The 17,398-nt window shown below is 48.7% G+C and overlaps 1 protein-coding gene across 1 annotated transcript; it reads right to left on the bottom strand.

The window, feature by feature from the left end:
• Positions 1-3,170: 3,170 nt before the first annotated feature.
• DZIP1L (DAZ interacting zinc finger protein 1 like) lies at positions 3,171-17,129 on the bottom strand. Its single transcript, XM_030494933.1, is given in 17 exon segments — positions 3,171-4,548; positions 6,040-6,179; positions 7,263-7,414; positions 7,736-7,822; positions 8,159-8,360; positions 8,798-8,990; positions 10,156-10,292; positions 10,761-10,805; positions 11,599-11,629; positions 12,151-12,285; positions 13,348-13,473; positions 13,666-13,827; positions 14,218-14,352; positions 14,354-14,550; positions 14,988-15,072; positions 15,923-16,456; positions 17,107-17,129. Coding segments are annotated over 17 exon segments (2,496 nt in total). The 5' UTR covers positions 17,110-17,129; the 3' UTR covers positions 3,171-4,416.
• Positions 17,130-17,398: the final 269 nt, after the last annotated feature.

Here is a 17,398-nt window from a genome sequence, read left to right as displayed (position 1 = left end):
AACCAAGGCGCTGAAAGGAGCAGCATGCTGCTCGCACCCAGTCACCCTGCAAGCAGAAACTCCTGGAGTGTATGGTGCCATTTCAAGGCATGCAAAGGAATGTCATCCTGCTTTGCTGCCTGGCTGGAGTTTGGGAGGAGTAATTTAACATTTGCTGGGCTGGACTGGGCTTGCTGGTTTGACCCATCACACAGCAACAGGAGGTTTGTGCCTCTAGAAGTCTTTGACTGAGTATGCAGATATGCAGATCTCTTGGCCCCATGAATAAAACCAGTATTTCCTCTTGCTGTTGCTACTTGTGAGGGAGGAAAGACTCTCCCTCTCATCAATTATTTTGCCTTTATTGATACTGAACTGCAGGGCAAAGCATGCACTTAATAGCTCTTGCAGAGCCAAGGGAGATGAGTCAGGGAAACTGTGACTGGTGATGCGTGTGGGCGCATGAGTGCCCACACTCAGAAATGGGTTTGTTTCCGTAAATTTGATTGTCTTCTGAAAAACGCATATCCTGTTTCAAAGGAGCTAATTAAATATAGGCTCGTCTACTAAAGCAAGTGCTGAAAAGGCTGTGTGTATTATCTGTCAGAAGAGCTCTATATAGATTCTTTCAGAGCTTCTGCAACATTTATAAGTATGTAAGAGCACGGTAGATTTGTGTGGACTTTGACCAAGGGAAGCAAAGACGCGTATCTGAAGCTACAAATTAGACTATGAGATAAGAACTCTCCTGAAATCTGTATGCAATTAAAAGCCCAATCTTCCTTCCTATAGTGACATGGTTATTGCTTTTATATAGCTGAACAGAGATGAATGAGCCTACGGATTAATAGCACAAAGATTTATGACACTGTGCTTGCCCCAAATATTATGGGAGAATAGCTCTCTGGGTGAGATATTCTAGCTGAATAAATTTGACAGGATTTTTCTTTTCCTATATTTTATTTTCAACTTGGTATTATTTGGGAGAGTTGTGCTACATTCAGATATCGTTAGTGCTGTGGTTGAATATCTACTAATTGTCCCATATATATCCATGCTTTATAGAAGTGTTACCAATAACTAGAGCCCCACAAAGACAAATGTCAATGAGAAAGACAAAACTCAAAGTATGGTATTTTAAAGACCATGACACTCTAATGGCATTAAACTCTTGGCAAGGGCCTGACCAATGATTTTAGTGTAGCTGTGCTGCTTTGTCCCCCTAAGAAGGGGGTCATGCCTATGCCCCATGGATGTCCTAAATGGTATGGCACTGTTACAGTACCTACAGGCTGCAAGCTGGTTGTGCCTGCATCAGCTGGGATAATGTTTATAAAACCATCCCTTTGATATGTCATGGCAGTGCAAAAGTCCCTTTTGCAGAGGGAAATCCTGATTTGCATGATTTCTCCTTCATTAAACTGGTTAGTTCTTTATCTTGCTGGCTCTGAACTTGTTTCACTGTTCGCAGAGACTTCATCCCAGAGACAGAGAGGATGAAGCCAAAGGAGTCACTTCTAGTAGGAGAATCCAGGTGCCAGCAATTGGGGAAGACTATGGAAAACCCTCCATGCTGTGCTGAACTTGAAGACAAGGTTGAAAAGTTAAGAGGAAAACAAAAACCTGCAGGAATTTAAGGGGAGAAGTTTGGATTATGGGAGAGATGGGGTTACGTGCCCAGACGGGGTATGGAGGTCAGGGGTGAGGACTGGAAAGGTAAAACTATGCCCAGGAAAAAGCATGGGCACTGGACAGACCCTGCTCCTCCAAATCATGGCATGATGCTTGGGTTGCATCTTCCATCATTTAACAAAACTTCAAGGGTATTTTCAGCTTTTCAGGAAAAGCCTCTGGGTGTTAAGCAGCGTGGACAGGCATGTGTGCTCCAGGCCCACGGACCAAGCCTGCTTCACCACCCGCTTCACTACCCATGAGCAAGCAGCAGGCTGGTGGGCTGGATTTGACCCAAGGAACAGGCGTGAAGACTCGAGAGGTAAGGGGATGTGTTGTCAGGCTCTGAGAAGCACTGGCAGCATGAGGGAAGGGTGCCTGTGGTTGCCTGCAGCAGACTCCCCATTGCTTTCCCTGCCAACAAAGTTGCATTGTCTTGTGGCATCGCAGCATCCTCATAGGTTGAGGGAAATGAATTCTGGAGGTGGCTCTTGTCCCATTGTTGTTTATCTGTGGGAGAAGCTGTGTTTGTTTCCTTAATGCAGTCACAAAGAAATCTTTGTGCAAAGGAAATATCAGGACACCCGTCTGCCTATTTAACCTCAGCTGTGAGCAAGAGTCCCCGCTTGCAATTCTGACTTTCTTTTCCACTGTGTGCTTTCTGTTGGCTTTGTTTTGTTCTGCTTTGTTTTGTGTTCAGGCTGCAGTAATCCACCTGACTGGGGAGCATTTCTGCTGCTCTCCACTGGTTTGGTATTGTGCAGCTCAGCACTGACAGCAATGTGGTCCAATTTGGTGTCATCAAGAAAGTATCCTAAAAAGAGGTACACAAGCAGTTGCTTTATCTCAGAAGGAGTCCATAAAGGAACGGGGAGGGGGGAATCGAAAAATTCAAAAAATTGAAAAAATACTAAAGAAAATATTTCTTTTCTGGATAAGACACAGTGATGGTGGAGCTGATATTAGAATTGCTTCTCCCTTTCATCTTCTCCTCTCAGAGTCCATCACCTGTGATAACCCATGGTGAATCTTTATGGCTCTTCCATGCTTATCGTGCATCCCTCGCCATGTAGCTTTGTCTGTATATATATTTATTTATTTGCGAGAGTATGAGTGTCACCTTTCTCTTAGCCCAAGGCTCTCAGCTATTTCTGGAGTTTCCCAAACTTAGGGGACACTTTTCCCCCACCTTTCTGTCACCATCTGGGCTTGCTGTTGAGTGCATGAAGCTCACTGACTCAAAAGCACATCAGGTGTGAAAATTGTTAGTAAAACGAATGTAAGAGCATTTCATGCACTGGTCGGGGGAGAATACGTGCAGGAACAGTAAGAGCAGCCAGTCCTGTGGCTGGCAGGGTTTGATCAGCAGCTGGCAGAATGGATGTGATTTAGATTTTAGTGCTGGGCAGGGCGCCTGCCTTGGCACTGAGTTTGCCACGTAGTCAAGGTGAAAGAGCTGCTTCTTTCTGCCCTTTCACTACCTGCTTGCTGGTTTGGGCAGAAATTTATTTCCCCATTGGTTTAGGAAAACATCCCTCCTTTATTTAATTCATTAAAAGCAGTGTTCGTTATGACCAACACTCACCAAGAAGAGCAGCTGTTAAATTAAGCAGGAAGTAAAACATCTGGCAATAACAGTGTAAGTGACAAAAAATACAAGCCAGGTATAGTTCTTAAAACATGAATTATTAAAACAGAAAATTATCATTTTCAAGGTATAGAGCTACAGAGCCATGCCGTACAGGTGGGTATAAGCACTCAGGTGAGGGTACATACCAGGGGACATGGGGATTTGAAAATATGCACAGTAAACAGGGTCTGCATGTTTGTGAACAGTTTGCTGAATTTATATTAACTCACCCTGTTCTGCTCAGCCTTTGTTGGGCTTTCTGCTCCCTAACATTAAAACCCACCTGCAAATGTTAGAGAATAGAAGTCTGAACCAGCAGTGGAATGGGTTAGAAAAGAGAAGATAAATTGAGAAGTGCCAGTTTTTCCTGCTGCGTTTTCCAAAATGTCATACTTTTAAGGGATCAGGATCATAAATGCACTGCTCCAAATGTACAAAATACAGAGAGGATTAGGAAAATGAACTTAATCTACATAGATGAGCAGTATCAGCAGAGTTTAGCTTATGTGGTCATGTTTAGAGTGCGAAAACTACCCTTTGGGTTGGAGTTTCCATCTATTCAAGAAGGAAAGGAGGAAGGAATCAGCAACTTGTGGCTTGTTACTCTGTCTGTACAAGTGCATTCAGGCCAGGTTCCTCACAGAGCAGAAAACAAGACCTTTTCCATCACCCTCAAAGAGCACCAGCAAAAAGAGATGCAGCAAGAAGGAAAGCTGCTTTCTCCCCTTCCTGACTGTTTTCTGGACTGCTTTAAAGAATAAAAAAAACCCACACACAAGTGACAGGCTGTGTCTGGAGCAGAGAGTTGCCTCCAGCCTTTGGGATGCAAAGCTCATGGCTTTTGGGGCTCCAAAAAACTCATGGAGCTGTCAGACATTGTGTTACTGCTTAACATGCATGATGAAGGGAGAGCAGAAATCACTGCTTTTCAGACCACGCAGCATTTATCCTCCTTGCTGCGACCCACAGTGGCTGTGCAGGGAGGACGCAACTCCCTGTGTTGTCTGGGAAAGCCCCAATATTGGGGTATTCCCAAAAAGAGGAGCAGCCCTGGGAAGGCTGCAGGGCAGCTCCTGCCCGTTTCTGGTCTTGTGGCACCATCCAGTGGCCGCTGGCAAAGCATTGTCTCTTCCCTCTCACCACGTGTTATCCCCTTGCAGCCCGGCTCTGCGGGGCCCTGGGGACCTAGGTGGTTCCCAAAACATCAGTGATGGCTTGGCCAGGCCCTCCAGGAAGGAAGTCTCCAGGTCACTGCTGTCACCTGCAAACTGGAGAGGAGCACAGAGAGAGTGAAGGGGAGCAGCAGGGCCAGACCCACCATACAGATTTGTACCCTGTGCTCCCCCTCCCCAAATCAACTGGGATTTAAAACAGATTTTACACAAGGAAGGCCAGCACTTGTGCTTTTTAATATTTTTTTTTTCTAAAAAAAAAGAGCAATTTGATTCTGACACTGCCACCAACTTAATTACATCAGCTCTGCCTCATAAATTGAGGTTATGTTTAAGTCCCGTTATAGTAATTTAATCATTTTGCTATTGCATCACTCCAATTATCTCTAGATTTGTTCCAGAGACCTTTTCTCAATTTGATTCTCTGGCGCTTACTGTTTTGCTCCCAATTATATGAATCCTGATTTCCCCCTCTGCAAAGAGGATGAGTGGACAAACATTTGCCGAGGTGAGTAGCTCCAGAGAGGATGCCTTCAACACCACAGTGAGGGGAAACACAGCATCCAGGAACCTCAATTCTGAGCAGCAAGGGCCACCGAGGGAGCCTCAACCAAGCCAAGTGCAAGATCCTACACCTGGGTCGGAGCAATCCCAGGCACAGCTACAGGTTGGATGGAGAAGAGATTCAGAGCAGCCTGAGGAAAAGGACTTGGGGGTGTTGGTTGATGAGAAACTGAACATGAGCTGGCTTCAGTGTGCGCTCGCAGCCCAGAAACCAACTGTATCCTGGGCTGCATCAAAAGAAGCGTGACCAGCAGGTCAAAGGAGGTGATCCTGCCCCTCTACTCTGCTCTTGTGAGACCTCATTTGGAGTATTATGTACAGTTCTGGTGTCCTTAACATAAAAAGGACATGGAGCTGTTGGAGCAAGTCCAGAAGAGGGCCATGAGGATGATAAGGGGTCTAGAGCACCTCCTGTATGAAGATGGGCTGAGAAAATTTGGGCTGTTTGGACAGGAGAAGGCTGCATGGAGACCTCATAGCAGCCTTCCAGTATCTGAAGGGGGCCTACAGGGTGCTGAAGAGGGACTCTTCATTAGGGACTGTAGTGATAGGACAACGGGGAATAGGTTTAAACTTAAATAGGGGAAGTTCAGGTTAGATATAAGGAGGAAGTTCTTTACTGTGAGGATGGTGAGGCACTGGAAAAAGTTGCCCAAAAAAGTGGTCAATGCTCCATCCCTGGCGGTGTTCAAGGCCAAGTTGGACGGAATCTTGGGTGACATGGTTTAGTGTGTGGTGTCCCTGCCCATGGCAGGGGGGTTGGAACTAGATGATCTTAAGGTCCTTTCCAACCCTGACTATTCTATGATTCTACTAGGGGAAGGACAGATATTTGTAAAGGGATGAAGGGGCTAATGGCCAAATATCTGCTGCTCGAAGTCTGAACTCCCTGTGCATAGACCTTGCCCTGTGGTACTGCTGATGGTTCAGAGCTGAGAAGAGGGTCTGGCATGCCTTTTTATTTTTTTTTTTTATTTTGAAATTATGTCAGAAATTGTCCCTGTGGCCATTTGCACAAGATACCTGGAGTTTCTTGGTGGGCTGGCCAATGCTGGGGGATGCTGAGCTCCCAGCTGGGAAGAGTTTCACCCTGCTGGATGGTCGCTGTGACACTGCATCCAGGCGTCTCTCCAAAAGCCTCACCATCCTGGACGTGGCCGTCCCTGTGCAGGGCAGAGCTGGTTAAACAGGGAGCCTCAAGGCAAGGTAATGTCACAGTGGGGTGAGAAGGGAGGGGACCACCAGGCACCCCAGGGTGAGCTGCTTTCTAAATAGCTTAAACTCACTAACACTATGCCTGGACCCATCCTGGTGGAGCTGTTTCAGGAAGCAAATATTTCATGCATAGGATAAACCATGCTGGTTTCCCTCCCTGAGCAAGCACTGGGTGAGTAACACACCAGTGTGTGCAAGGGTGCTGGAGGAAACCTCTGCACATGCAGCCCAGTTTAGTGGTGTATGACACAGCACCGACATCTTTTTTTTGGCTTAGGACACACCACAGTCACCTGAGGGGGCACAGGACAGTCCTCACATCATCTCCTGACACATGGTTCACAACAGGTTTTACAGCATACAGCCAACAGCAAAAACAAGCATTCCTTCTTATGTATTTCAGCGCTTCGGGTCTTGTGAGGTTCCCTACATCCTCTAGACAGCCTGGTTTCTTCCTGTGCAAAGGGAGAGCTGCAGAATTTATTGCACCCTAGGAAAATAGGGCTAATACCAATACCTGAATGGGGCTTTTGTCACTACAAGGGCATGCAGTGACAGGAAAAGGGGGAATGACTCTAAACTGAAAGAGGGGAGATTTAGATTAGATCTTAGGAAGAAGTTCTTCCCTGTGAGGGTGCTGAGACACTGGCACAGGGTGCCCAGAGAAGCTGTGGCTGCCCCATCCCTGGCAGTGTTTAATGCCAGGTGGGACAGGGCTTGGAGCAACCTGCTCTAGTGGAAGGTGTCCCTGCCCATGGCAGGGGGTTGGAACTGGATGAGCTTTAAGGTCGCTTCCAACCCAAACCATTCTAGGATCCTATAAAATACCCTGGCAGGGTAGGGCACAAAAGTTGCTGGTAGATAAAGCCACCAGTGCCCTGTTGCCTGACTGCGTATGGGGGACAGTGGGGTACAACTTGTTCCACTTCAGCCCCAGGAAGAAGGTGACACGGTGGCACTGATGGTACTAACCTGGGCTGTTCCCACCCCTTCACTGACACACAGTGGTTGCTACAGGAAAGAAGCAGTACCTGAACTAGCTGTTTCCTCCCGGGAGTCCAGGTCTGACCCATGGGAGTCAGTCTCATCACCCGGCACCACTGCAGAGAGCACTGGCTTTTGCTTAGGCCTGAGCCTCACAGGGGACAGGGTGGGCTGCTTCCCTCCCAGCATCACTTCTGAGCTGGAACACAGAGCGATAAATCAGATGTGGGGTTGCTTTGGCGTCCCTCTCCCCCACTCCTGAAGCAGAGGCAAGCAAGACCTGTGATGCTCTGGACTATGATCCAGCCCTGAGCAGGGCAGCCCATGGAGAAGCCTCATGGTCCCCATAGACTTGGACAGGTCCATCACACCCACCGACTGCAAACACATTGCTGGTGGCATCTCCAACAAATACTCGCACCCATACCTTGCCTGTGTTTGCTATTGCTTTGCTTAAGTTTAAAACCTTAATATGACTTTCTCTTGCTCTTGGAACAAACAAGTAACTCCTTTTCCTTACCTGCTCTTGGTCACAGATGAGCTCCTCTTCCTCTCTGCTGCCATCTCACACCCTCTTACTGTGTTTCTTCTCTGCATGGTCTGCAAGCTTTTATTTTACATCTTTACTATTTTTGCTCCAAAACCCCAAGTGAATTTGTTCATCCACTTGCACAGGTTTTGGGAGGGGAAGAAGGAGCCAAATACAAGAGGGAAATGCCCTGTGATCATCTCCACCACCACATGGTGGGCACAAGCCTTCAGGTCTGACTTGAGTCAGCCCATATGGGAGATTCCAGTTTGTTTCCAAACAAAACTCTCTGGGATGCCACATCACCCACCACAAAAGGTGCTGCTGTTTGGGCAGCACACAGCATATTAAGGACAGATTTAGGGTCCTTGGGCACTGCCTGCCTGGGCACTGAAAGGAGACGGTGGGACTCACCTCCTCCATGGGACAACTCGGTGGGGTCTGCTGGCTTTGGTGGTCCCCAGGGTGCCCGAAGGAGTCCTTGAGGGGCTGTGTGTGGAGCTGGCTCTGCTCCAAGGCACGGGCTGGGTGATCACTGTGGCTTCAGGCACTACTGTTGCTGATATAACCGTGGGCTTTGACCCACAAAGGAACCTGGGGGTCTTCTGGCTTCGAGCTGGAAAGCAATATTGAGAGCAGGGAGAATCACCATCCATGTCCTAGTAGTCCTGTAGGCTGCCCTTGGGGGACCCATGCAGCCCACCCAACATGGGGTTGTGTAGAAAAAGAGGGGAAAAGGGATTTTCAAGCTCTGCCAGACCTGTATTTCACTCTGCTGGGGCTTTTGTGGACAGCTGGTTTTTTTTCCTGAATATGTCAGGGTGACCCGCATAGGTCAATATTCAGAGAACAATTGCAGAGGCTCTCATCATCCTAAATGCATAGGTCAATATTCAGAGAGCAATTGCAGAGGCTCGCATCACCCTAAATGCCCTTTCCTGCCCTTCTCTGTCTTGTTGCCCCACTGGGTAAAAATACAGCATCCTATGGCCATTAGTGGGTGGCCACAGATCCCCACAGTTGGTATCCAGAGAGAACAGGAGGTCACTCTACCTGGGATGACAGAGAGCTGCTGGGGCAAAGCACTGTTGTGCTTCTTGCGTCGCCTGACTTTCCCCATCAGTGCTTGGACCAACTCATCCCTCAGGTGGAGGAGACCAGGAAATTTCACAGCCTTCTGTTGCTGCTGAAGCCTGACCACGGCCTGGAGTCTCTTGTAGGTCCGAGTGGAGATTCCCTTTGCAACCTAAAGCAGAGGGCAGCTGAGGATCCTGGCATTGTCCTCCCACAGCACTGGGGGGTGAAACAAACCCTTGGTAGCATTACCCATATCTCAAGGGCACCCTGCAAGCTCCAAGCCCTATGAAAACCCAAGGAAGCTCTCACCAGCCCTGACACCCATCATTTCCCTAGCACAATGTATCCCATTCAAACAGTCCATATTTGCATGGACTCATCTGCTTTGGTAAATGACTGCTGAAGAATAAATCTGAGTTATTTTGAGCAATTTCTAGGCTACGGGGTAAGTGGAGCATTTTCTCTTGGCATGTATTTACAGCTCAAGGAGATTTTGTGACCATGAATGTCCTGGGCTTGTAGAGATGTCAAATGGTAAGAAGTAAAGGGTGAAGGGGGGGTGTTAGCTTGTGAGTCTGGCTTTGGGCACCTCTGCTGCTTTTGACGCCAGTGAATCAGTTCTCCTAAATAACCTGCTGGGGAAATGGTGGACATGCCAGGGCTCCAGCCTATGTGACATGAGACCAGGAGTGCTCCTTAAAAGCACCTCCAGAAAACAATCACACGGGAAGTGATTCAGTCACCGCTTTGTCTTTGTGCCTTCAGGACCTAAACCCAGAAATCCTGCCTTGCTCAAAAACACGGGTCGATAGAGCAATGCAGATCCCTGCTGCCTGCCTGCTCCCTGCCCTTGCATTGGCTCTGCAAGGTGCTAGGTGGTGGTGTTGCATTGCCAGGAGCTCGGGAACGAGGTACTATTTAATATGCTTGGCATGAAAAAGACTTGGACAGTGAAAGTCCCCTTGAAATCCCCATGACAGGGGCTGCTGTGCCCTCAAACACCCTCCTTCAATAGAAGAGAAAGAGCCCTGCATGATTTAGTATATGAAAAGCTGCTTGTGAGAAAGATTTGCTGGAGACATACTAATAACCAGCCTCAGAGATGGGAGCAAGGTGGTTTATTCCCTGTGCTACTGCATGATTCTGCCTCCACCTTCCCATTTGCCTCCCAAAGTGCCATTGCTCCAGATAGGGATTACTTATGGGTTTTTTTTAACTTCCTATTAATGTTTCAGTTGCTCTTCCCCCCAAAAAGATTAATCAGTTCAGAGCAGTCTTTTTGTTCCTGCACTGGGCTGGCACTGCAAATGCTAGCACTGAAAGGACAGACTTACCCTCTTGACACCCATGCTCTCCAGCTTTTCCTCCAGCACTTCTTCCAGGATGTGGCGAAACCGCTTCAGGAGGTTTGTGTTTCTCCGCAGGGCTTCCAGCAGCCTCTGCTTCCCACCTCGGGTGGCCTCCTCCCTGCCTGGAGTAAATGTGGGGGGTGCTGGTACCAGTCCAGTGATGCACGGGCTGTGCCTTGGGAATGGGGCTGGTGGGATCCTTCTGCTCTTTGTGGACTTAGGTCCCACCAGTCCCAGAGCAAGCAACTCATTGCTCTCAGCAAACTACATCCCTCTGCAAAGGGGCGACTTTCTCCTCTAATTTGATTAATCCCTGCCCACAACTTTTCCAAAATCCCATCTACAGTCAAGTAGCTGCCTGGGACAGCTTTCCCAAGTGAAGCATTGGCAGCAGGGCTGGTCACAGTGCTGTCACAGTCTGTTCAACCGAGAGGGGACCAGTGAGCTCACCCCCTCTGCCCCCAGCCCATCACCTCATCACAGCCAGCTTTGCACAGCACGCCTTGTCCTCCCTGTGCAACACCTGAAGCCAAATGCCAGCTTCATCCTGGTGCTTTCATGATAGGGATGGTCCCAGCTCTGGTACCCACCTGCTGACTCTTCATCAGCTTCCACTTTGGTCACATCCTGGGTCGCTGCAGGGAAGAAAGGAGACTGTGAGGGTCAAAGAGGAGTCGAGGCCCCAGCACAGAAGCAAGTGCTGATCACCACCTGCTTTTTGAATACAGAAAGCATGGACACAAGTGTTCCTTTGGCTCAGGTCTGCTACCAGCCCTTGGATAACATCTCCAAGGGAAACCCCAGGGCGCTCCCCCACCAAGGCTGCTGGCAGGAGGATGTCAGTGGGCAAACAGCCATCTGCTAACCTTCAGGGCTGGGGTCAGTGATGTACCCATTGGGTATTTGCTAACAGCCGTCCCTGGTTTATGTTTTCTGAGCAGCAGCACCTGGCCAGGTCTGCAGTTGTGCTGCAGGCACAAGGAAGCTGAGAAGTCCCCTCTTTCTTTCCCTGGCACTTGATTATAGAAAACTCAGACTGTAAAGAAGAAACCACAACATGCCTCAGCTCCTTGTTTTTATGCAAACAAACACTGGCATAACTTTGGAGGAGGCAAGGTCATCTGCTGTGAGTACTTGATTGAAATCTCATTCCTTTGGGGTATAGCTATAATGCAAAACCCACACAAGACACAAGTTAGTTTTGTGTCAGCAACCAGAGCTGTGGTCTATGCTGTTGCAGCAGATAGTCAAGAGGCTGGAATGTGTCCACTCCATGGTTTCGTGTGAGAGGACATACAGTTAGCTCCCTGGAGAAGACTTCATGGCATTCTTTTGTAGAGGGGGACCGGGAAGAAATTGTGGTCTGAAGGCCTGTTAGCTATGAAAAATTCAGCCAAAAATGATTCACTTTAAAAATGCAATCATTACCTTCAGTTTTTCCTGTAGATAGCAGCTTGATCTGTAAAGAAATAGATCGGGCATCATTCAAAGACAATTTCTTTGTCTATAATTTTGGGTAATTTTTCCTCTCTCTGCAAAGTATTATCATTAAATGCATTCAAAAAAGCAGCAGAAAATAGCAAGAGCCTAAAGCAGGCACATACACTCCCCAATAGCTATTGCCCTTAAGCAGACCATACCTGTAAGGGGTCAGCTTAGGGACTTTCCCTTCCATAATATGATCACTAGCACATCAGATGCCATTCTGTTATACCCCATGTCTATTCACAGATCTGATGCAATTGCAATGCAAAGTGTTGCTCTGGTGATCTACACCCCAGTGGGTATGATTTGTGCCAATGATACTCACGTCATGCTTCTTGTTTAAGGAGTGCAAAAAAAGCCGAATGTAGAAAAGCATTACAGAACAGGGTTGAAATTAGGCTTAGTCTTGATTCAGCAAATGTTTTAAGGTTGCTTAGAGTTAAACATCTTCTTAAACCTTTCTGACAAACTTTGGGGTTTTTTAATTTCACTTGCCTTCTTCTCCTGGGACTTGGTGAGCTTGGGCTGCTCCCTGAGGTGGGTGCTGAAGGCATCCATTTGCTGATGGACGCAGCCCATAACTGCCCACTGGTCTTGTGATGGGGTGCCACGGAGTGTCTTGCTCTCTTTCTTTAATTAGAAGAGGCAAAAAAGGAACAGGAAAACTTGAACATGGTAAAAATGGATTTGGAGCCACCTTTTCCCTTCACCAGCAATGGCAGCTCTCTAGATTTTCATTCATTATTGAGATGCCTTCCAAAGGGCAGATCTGGCTTTGCAGAAGGCGTATGGCCACCTTCCAAGTCTGCTGGTGGCAAGCTCATGTCTCATCATCAGCCATGATAGGACATGGCTTTGGTCATTGCATTTCTTTTATTCTTTCCCCTTCATAACATAACAACTATATTCTGTTGTCCTGGGCTTTGAAGTTGTCCTGGGTTCAGCTATAGCAGTCATTTTTCTCCTTCATAGTAGCTGGTGCAGTGCTGTGTTTTTTAACTTTCAGCCTGGGATCAATGCTGATAACACCGAAGTTTTTAGTTGTTGCTAAGTAATGTTTACTCCGACCGAGGACTTTCTCAGTCTCATGCTTTTGCCAGGGAGGAGGGTAAGCCAGGAGGAAGCAGAGACAGGACTCCTGACCCAAACTAGCCAAAGGAGTATTCCATACCATGGCACGTCATGCCCAGTGGCTTGTTCTGGGGCTGCACTGCACGTCCAGCCAAGGCTCGTTTAAAGTGTGTAGCCCTTCTCTTTCTACCTACCACTTGCTGGGGCAATCTGCAGAGAGAGCGTCTCCGGTTCTTCTGAAAAGACCTAACATCTCTGGATTTGAACCAAAAAGGAAAGGAGGCCTTTTCCGAGTGAGGTGCTAGGGAGCTGCCAAGGACATCTGGCACCTATCTGGACCTCCCGTGTCTGATTCTTCCTGTGCAGGCCCTTCAGCGCTTGCCTCTGGTCTGCCCTTTGCCAAATTAAACACATGGGCTTTTCCCTCCTTGGCTTGTGGATTGGGGGCATCCATACTCAGAGAAATTCAGCTTCTTTTTGGGTACTGAAACAAGGTTGGCACCATAACAGTGGTGCCGTTCCTAACTCACTCCATGCTCAGAGGTACTATGCACAGTAAAGGCTTCTTCAGATCTTTTTAGACATTGAGAAGGGTAAGGACACAGGTACAGCACTGCTCACCTGCACTGCCATCCTCTCCCGCTCTGCCCAGCCTGATGCCTGCCACCATGCCTCCTCTGTGTCATCATCCCGCAGGGTCCCCAGGTTGGACTCCAACACCTCTCTGGCATGAAGCTCCTGCAGTTTCTGGAGTGGGGAGAGGAAGGAGCTGTGTGTTGGGTAGCCCAACCTTGATCAGCCACTGCTTCCAACCCCAAAATGCTTGTGTACCCCAGGAACTAAGAAATGAGGCCTCTTTGGGTTGTGAACCTGGGATGTCACCTAGACCAGATGAAGCAGAAGACTTGGACATCCCCTCGCCTGCTTGTGCTTGCTTACCCCTTCCATGGCACTGCTCCTGCTGGCCATGTCCTTGAACGCTGCAAGGAAGAGCTGCTTCAGGCCATCTATCTCTTTATGCAACTTTGTCCTCTCCTCCTCTTTCCATCTTTCCAAATCTCTCCTGCCTTCCTCTTCTCGCTGGTGAGCTCTCTCTGTTTCCTAAAGGGAGTGGAAAAATCGGAACAGGACATGTCTTGGCTGCAGAGCAGAAGTACCAAGGACTGAACCTTCTGCCCTGGTGCCAGTGGGATGAGCACCAATGCTCTCGTTACTCCCATCACTGCTCAGAGCCTGCCTGCACACCAAGGGGAGTTTGAGGCAGTACAACCTCCTGGGCAGGCATGCTTACGCAGTCCTTATTTCCACGTGACATTTCCCATGGTAATTTTTGGGGGGGTGGGGCAAATTTTCCAAAGAAATAAACTCAAGACCCACCATAAAATATTTTGCAGCAGCTTTTTCAGCCGTGATTTAAAAATGTCCTGCAGTTCATCACTTCTCCTTCCCACCCATCTTTTCCAAACAGGCAGCAGTGCCCTTGCCCCATACCTTCTCCCTGTGCAGCTTCTCCATTTCCTTCTCTGCTTCCAGCTGCTGCTGCACCTCCCTCAATTTTGCCTTCAGCTCCTCCACCTCGTCTTCCATTTGCTCCACTTGCTTCATCTTTCTCCTCTCTGCAAAGCTCAGGGAAACAGAGGTGCTGTGAGCAAGGTTGCGATCTGTCAGCTCCTATTGGGGTTTTGGTTTGGGTAAGGTGGAGAATCCCACTGAAGCACTGTAGGGTTTCAGGGTGGAGAGCAGGTAGCTGAGCTGCAGAAGTGATCATGACAAATGTGGCCATGTGGCCAGCAAACAGCAAAAGCAGCCTTTTTGTCTGCCAAGTTCAAGTGCTGGGTGCATGTGAAGCTGTAACGAGGGTCCGTGCCTCCCACACAGCACATTACGCTTGTAGTTTTCAATGTGCTTTGCAAAGGAGCATCAATTTATTGTCAAAAAAAGGGGCAAGGTGAACCTCTCTCCCATTCCAGCAAAACACTCTCCCAAACTCCCCAGCGTAGCTCCATTCCATGGAATCTTTGGGTGTAGAAGATCCTTAGGGAAACCAAGGCACAGAGATGTAAATGCACGTGCGGATTGGTATTTGACTGCATGTCCTACCTGTGCTTGAGGGAAAGGCAGTAAGCAGAAAGCATTCAGTCAATAGTCACAGAAATGCAGAAGAAGAAAGAAGTTGTAAAAAGTTATCTTTAACCTCCTATGGTAACTCTGGTGGGAAAACCTGCCTGGGAAAGTGAAGGGAGACATGTGCCAGTGCTCACCCGCCTCGGTCGCTTCTGCGTGCCGGCGCTGCACATGGGCTTGCAGAAAGGAGTTGTTCATGAAGGCTTTATCACAGAGGTGGCACTGGAGAAGGGGAAAAGTCAGTGGAGGAATTGTAATCTGCAGAAAAGGGCACTCCCCATGTCCCCTGCAGGGCAGACAAGGTTTTGCTGGTTTAGAGCAAAAGGGAAGACCTCAAGAGACATGGCTGTTGTGTGGGAAGCACATAGATGGAGGGTATTAGGAGTTTTTTCTGTCTGAAACCAAAGGAGAAGGCAGAAGCCAACACAGTCCAGGGATACAGCCTGGGGGAAAAAATACGGCTTTCCTCAAAAGAGCAATGCAGCAAGGGGACAAAAGCATCACCAAGGCCCTGGTTATAATGGGGTCATTTACTTGCAGGGATTATTGGGCTGTATGAACCTAAATCATCTGTTTTGGGGGACTTTTACTCCCTAGGAGTGAGTGGGTTGATTTGGTGAAGGGGAAGCAGCAGATAAAAAAAGGCACATCCAGCAGGCTCCCTGCTGAAAGGGTGGGAAAAGCTCGGTGAGGTTAAAAGCAAAATCACCACCAAATGCAGGAGCATCCAGAAATCTTTCACTGGAGGATGCCTAAAGCCTCCCTGGCATGAGGTGTCCCCCAGGACACAGGGATCTCCTGAGATCTCCCTATACAGACCTCGTCTCCCACACCCCATGCAGCTCTGACTACCTGTAGTTGTCACCACCTGAAAAAAGAGCTTCCCTCTCGGCTGGCAAGGACTTTGCAATCTCTATGAAGGAGATGAAGCAGCACTAAGGAAAACAGCAGGGCTGGACAACACCTTTTCCGGGGCCAGGGTGTAACCACAGCAGGCTAACAAAGACGATGTGACAAAGAGCATCCTGCACGGGGACGTGTGCTACACCCCTTACACCTTTCCATCACACACCTTGCAATAGGTGTTGGGGCCAGCTTGCAAAAGGGGCTGGTGCATGGCAAGCAACTTCTTCCACCTTCTGCTCTCCTCTTTTGACACTTGGAGCTGCGCTGCCTGCTCAGCTGCCTGCTGCTGGGTGGAAGCCAGTTCGGCACGGGCAGCTTCCAGGCGCTGGGCGCGCACAGCCAGGCTGGTCCCCAGGTGCTCCTGGCAGTGCAGCAGGTACTCAATGCTCAGCTGGGCCATCCTGAGCACCTTCAGCAGGACAGGGTCTGCTGGCTGCCCACAGTGGGGGCACCGCTCGCCATCCAGGTTACAGAAGGTAATGCTGGTGATGTGCTCCTGCAGCATGGCCACGTCCACCTCCCGGGCCACCCGCTCCACATCGATGGCACTGAAGCGACGCCAGTCCACGCTGATCCGGCGGGGCTGGAAGTGGAAAGGGGGGATGTCCACAGGGATGGTGAGTCCTGAGGATGCCCCCAGCATCCCTGCAGCCCCAGGCACCAGTCGGTGCAGTGGGTGGTAGAAGTCTGCAGAAAAGTGCTGGAAGGCAAAAGGGATGGTTTGGTTAGGTTAGGGCAGAACCCCAGCTCCACAGCAGCCCCCACCAGCCTGCACACACTGTAGGCGCTGGGGAAGGGGGTGGAGCTTACCTTATGTAACACAAACAAAACCCCTTCCTTTTCTCTCCCCATCCCAAACTGCTATCCGCTGCCTTGCCAATTTCTCCAAAACACCCCATTCTGCCAGTTTGTTCACCATCTGCTTTTGGTAAGGGAGACTTCTAAAACTGCTGCATCGCAAATCTTTACAATAACCCATTCTGAATAAAGTTTAAATCCCTCCTGAGTGTACCTGTTTTAGGGAAACAGAATTAGCCTGTTTTGAAAACAATACACGGTGAACTTTGGACACGCTTTAGTATCACAACAGTCTGCTGCCTTCTGTGGTACCTTGCTCTGACCTAAACCTGAATCACTTCAAGAAGCAGTGTTTGCTCATTTTCCTAGTTGTGTCCTAAACAATAATTAAACAAATATAGTTAAAATACCTAGTTTTAAATCTGCAAAATAAGCCTATATTGTTCTTAGTCCCCAGACAGGGATTTGCTGTTGCTATTACAATTTCCCCTCTGATACACCCACCTGCCACCTTTAAGATACTTCACTTTTTATTGCTGAAGGACCACTTACCATATTTTTGGGTGCAGATGGGACTCCCACACAGGCTGAGTGCCCCAGGACACTGAGCAAAGAAGCCAGGGCAGTGTTAGTGTGTTGGTGTGTTAGTGTGTTGCTGGGTGTGCTGTGTACAGTGGTAACAGGAGTCCCAGCCAGCCCACTGCTCTGCAACACACCTCCTGCACAGCCTGCAGCTACTGCTGTGCTCCCAAACAAACAGGGTCAGGCAACCCAAGAAGGTGCTGAATGACTGCATGTATGGTGCAAGAAAGCCAAGCTTTCCTAAGCTCTCATCTGCTAACTC

The sequence above is a fragment of the Strigops habroptila genome, chromosome 8, assembly GCF_004027225.2.
Source record: "Strigops habroptila isolate Jane chromosome 8, bStrHab1.2.pri, whole genome shotgun sequence".
Lineage (NCBI taxonomy): Eukaryota > Metazoa > Chordata > Aves > Psittaciformes > Psittacidae > Strigops > Strigops habroptila.
Note: the sequence above shows the minus strand (reverse complement) of the source record. Positions and strands in the feature narration are given on the sequence as shown.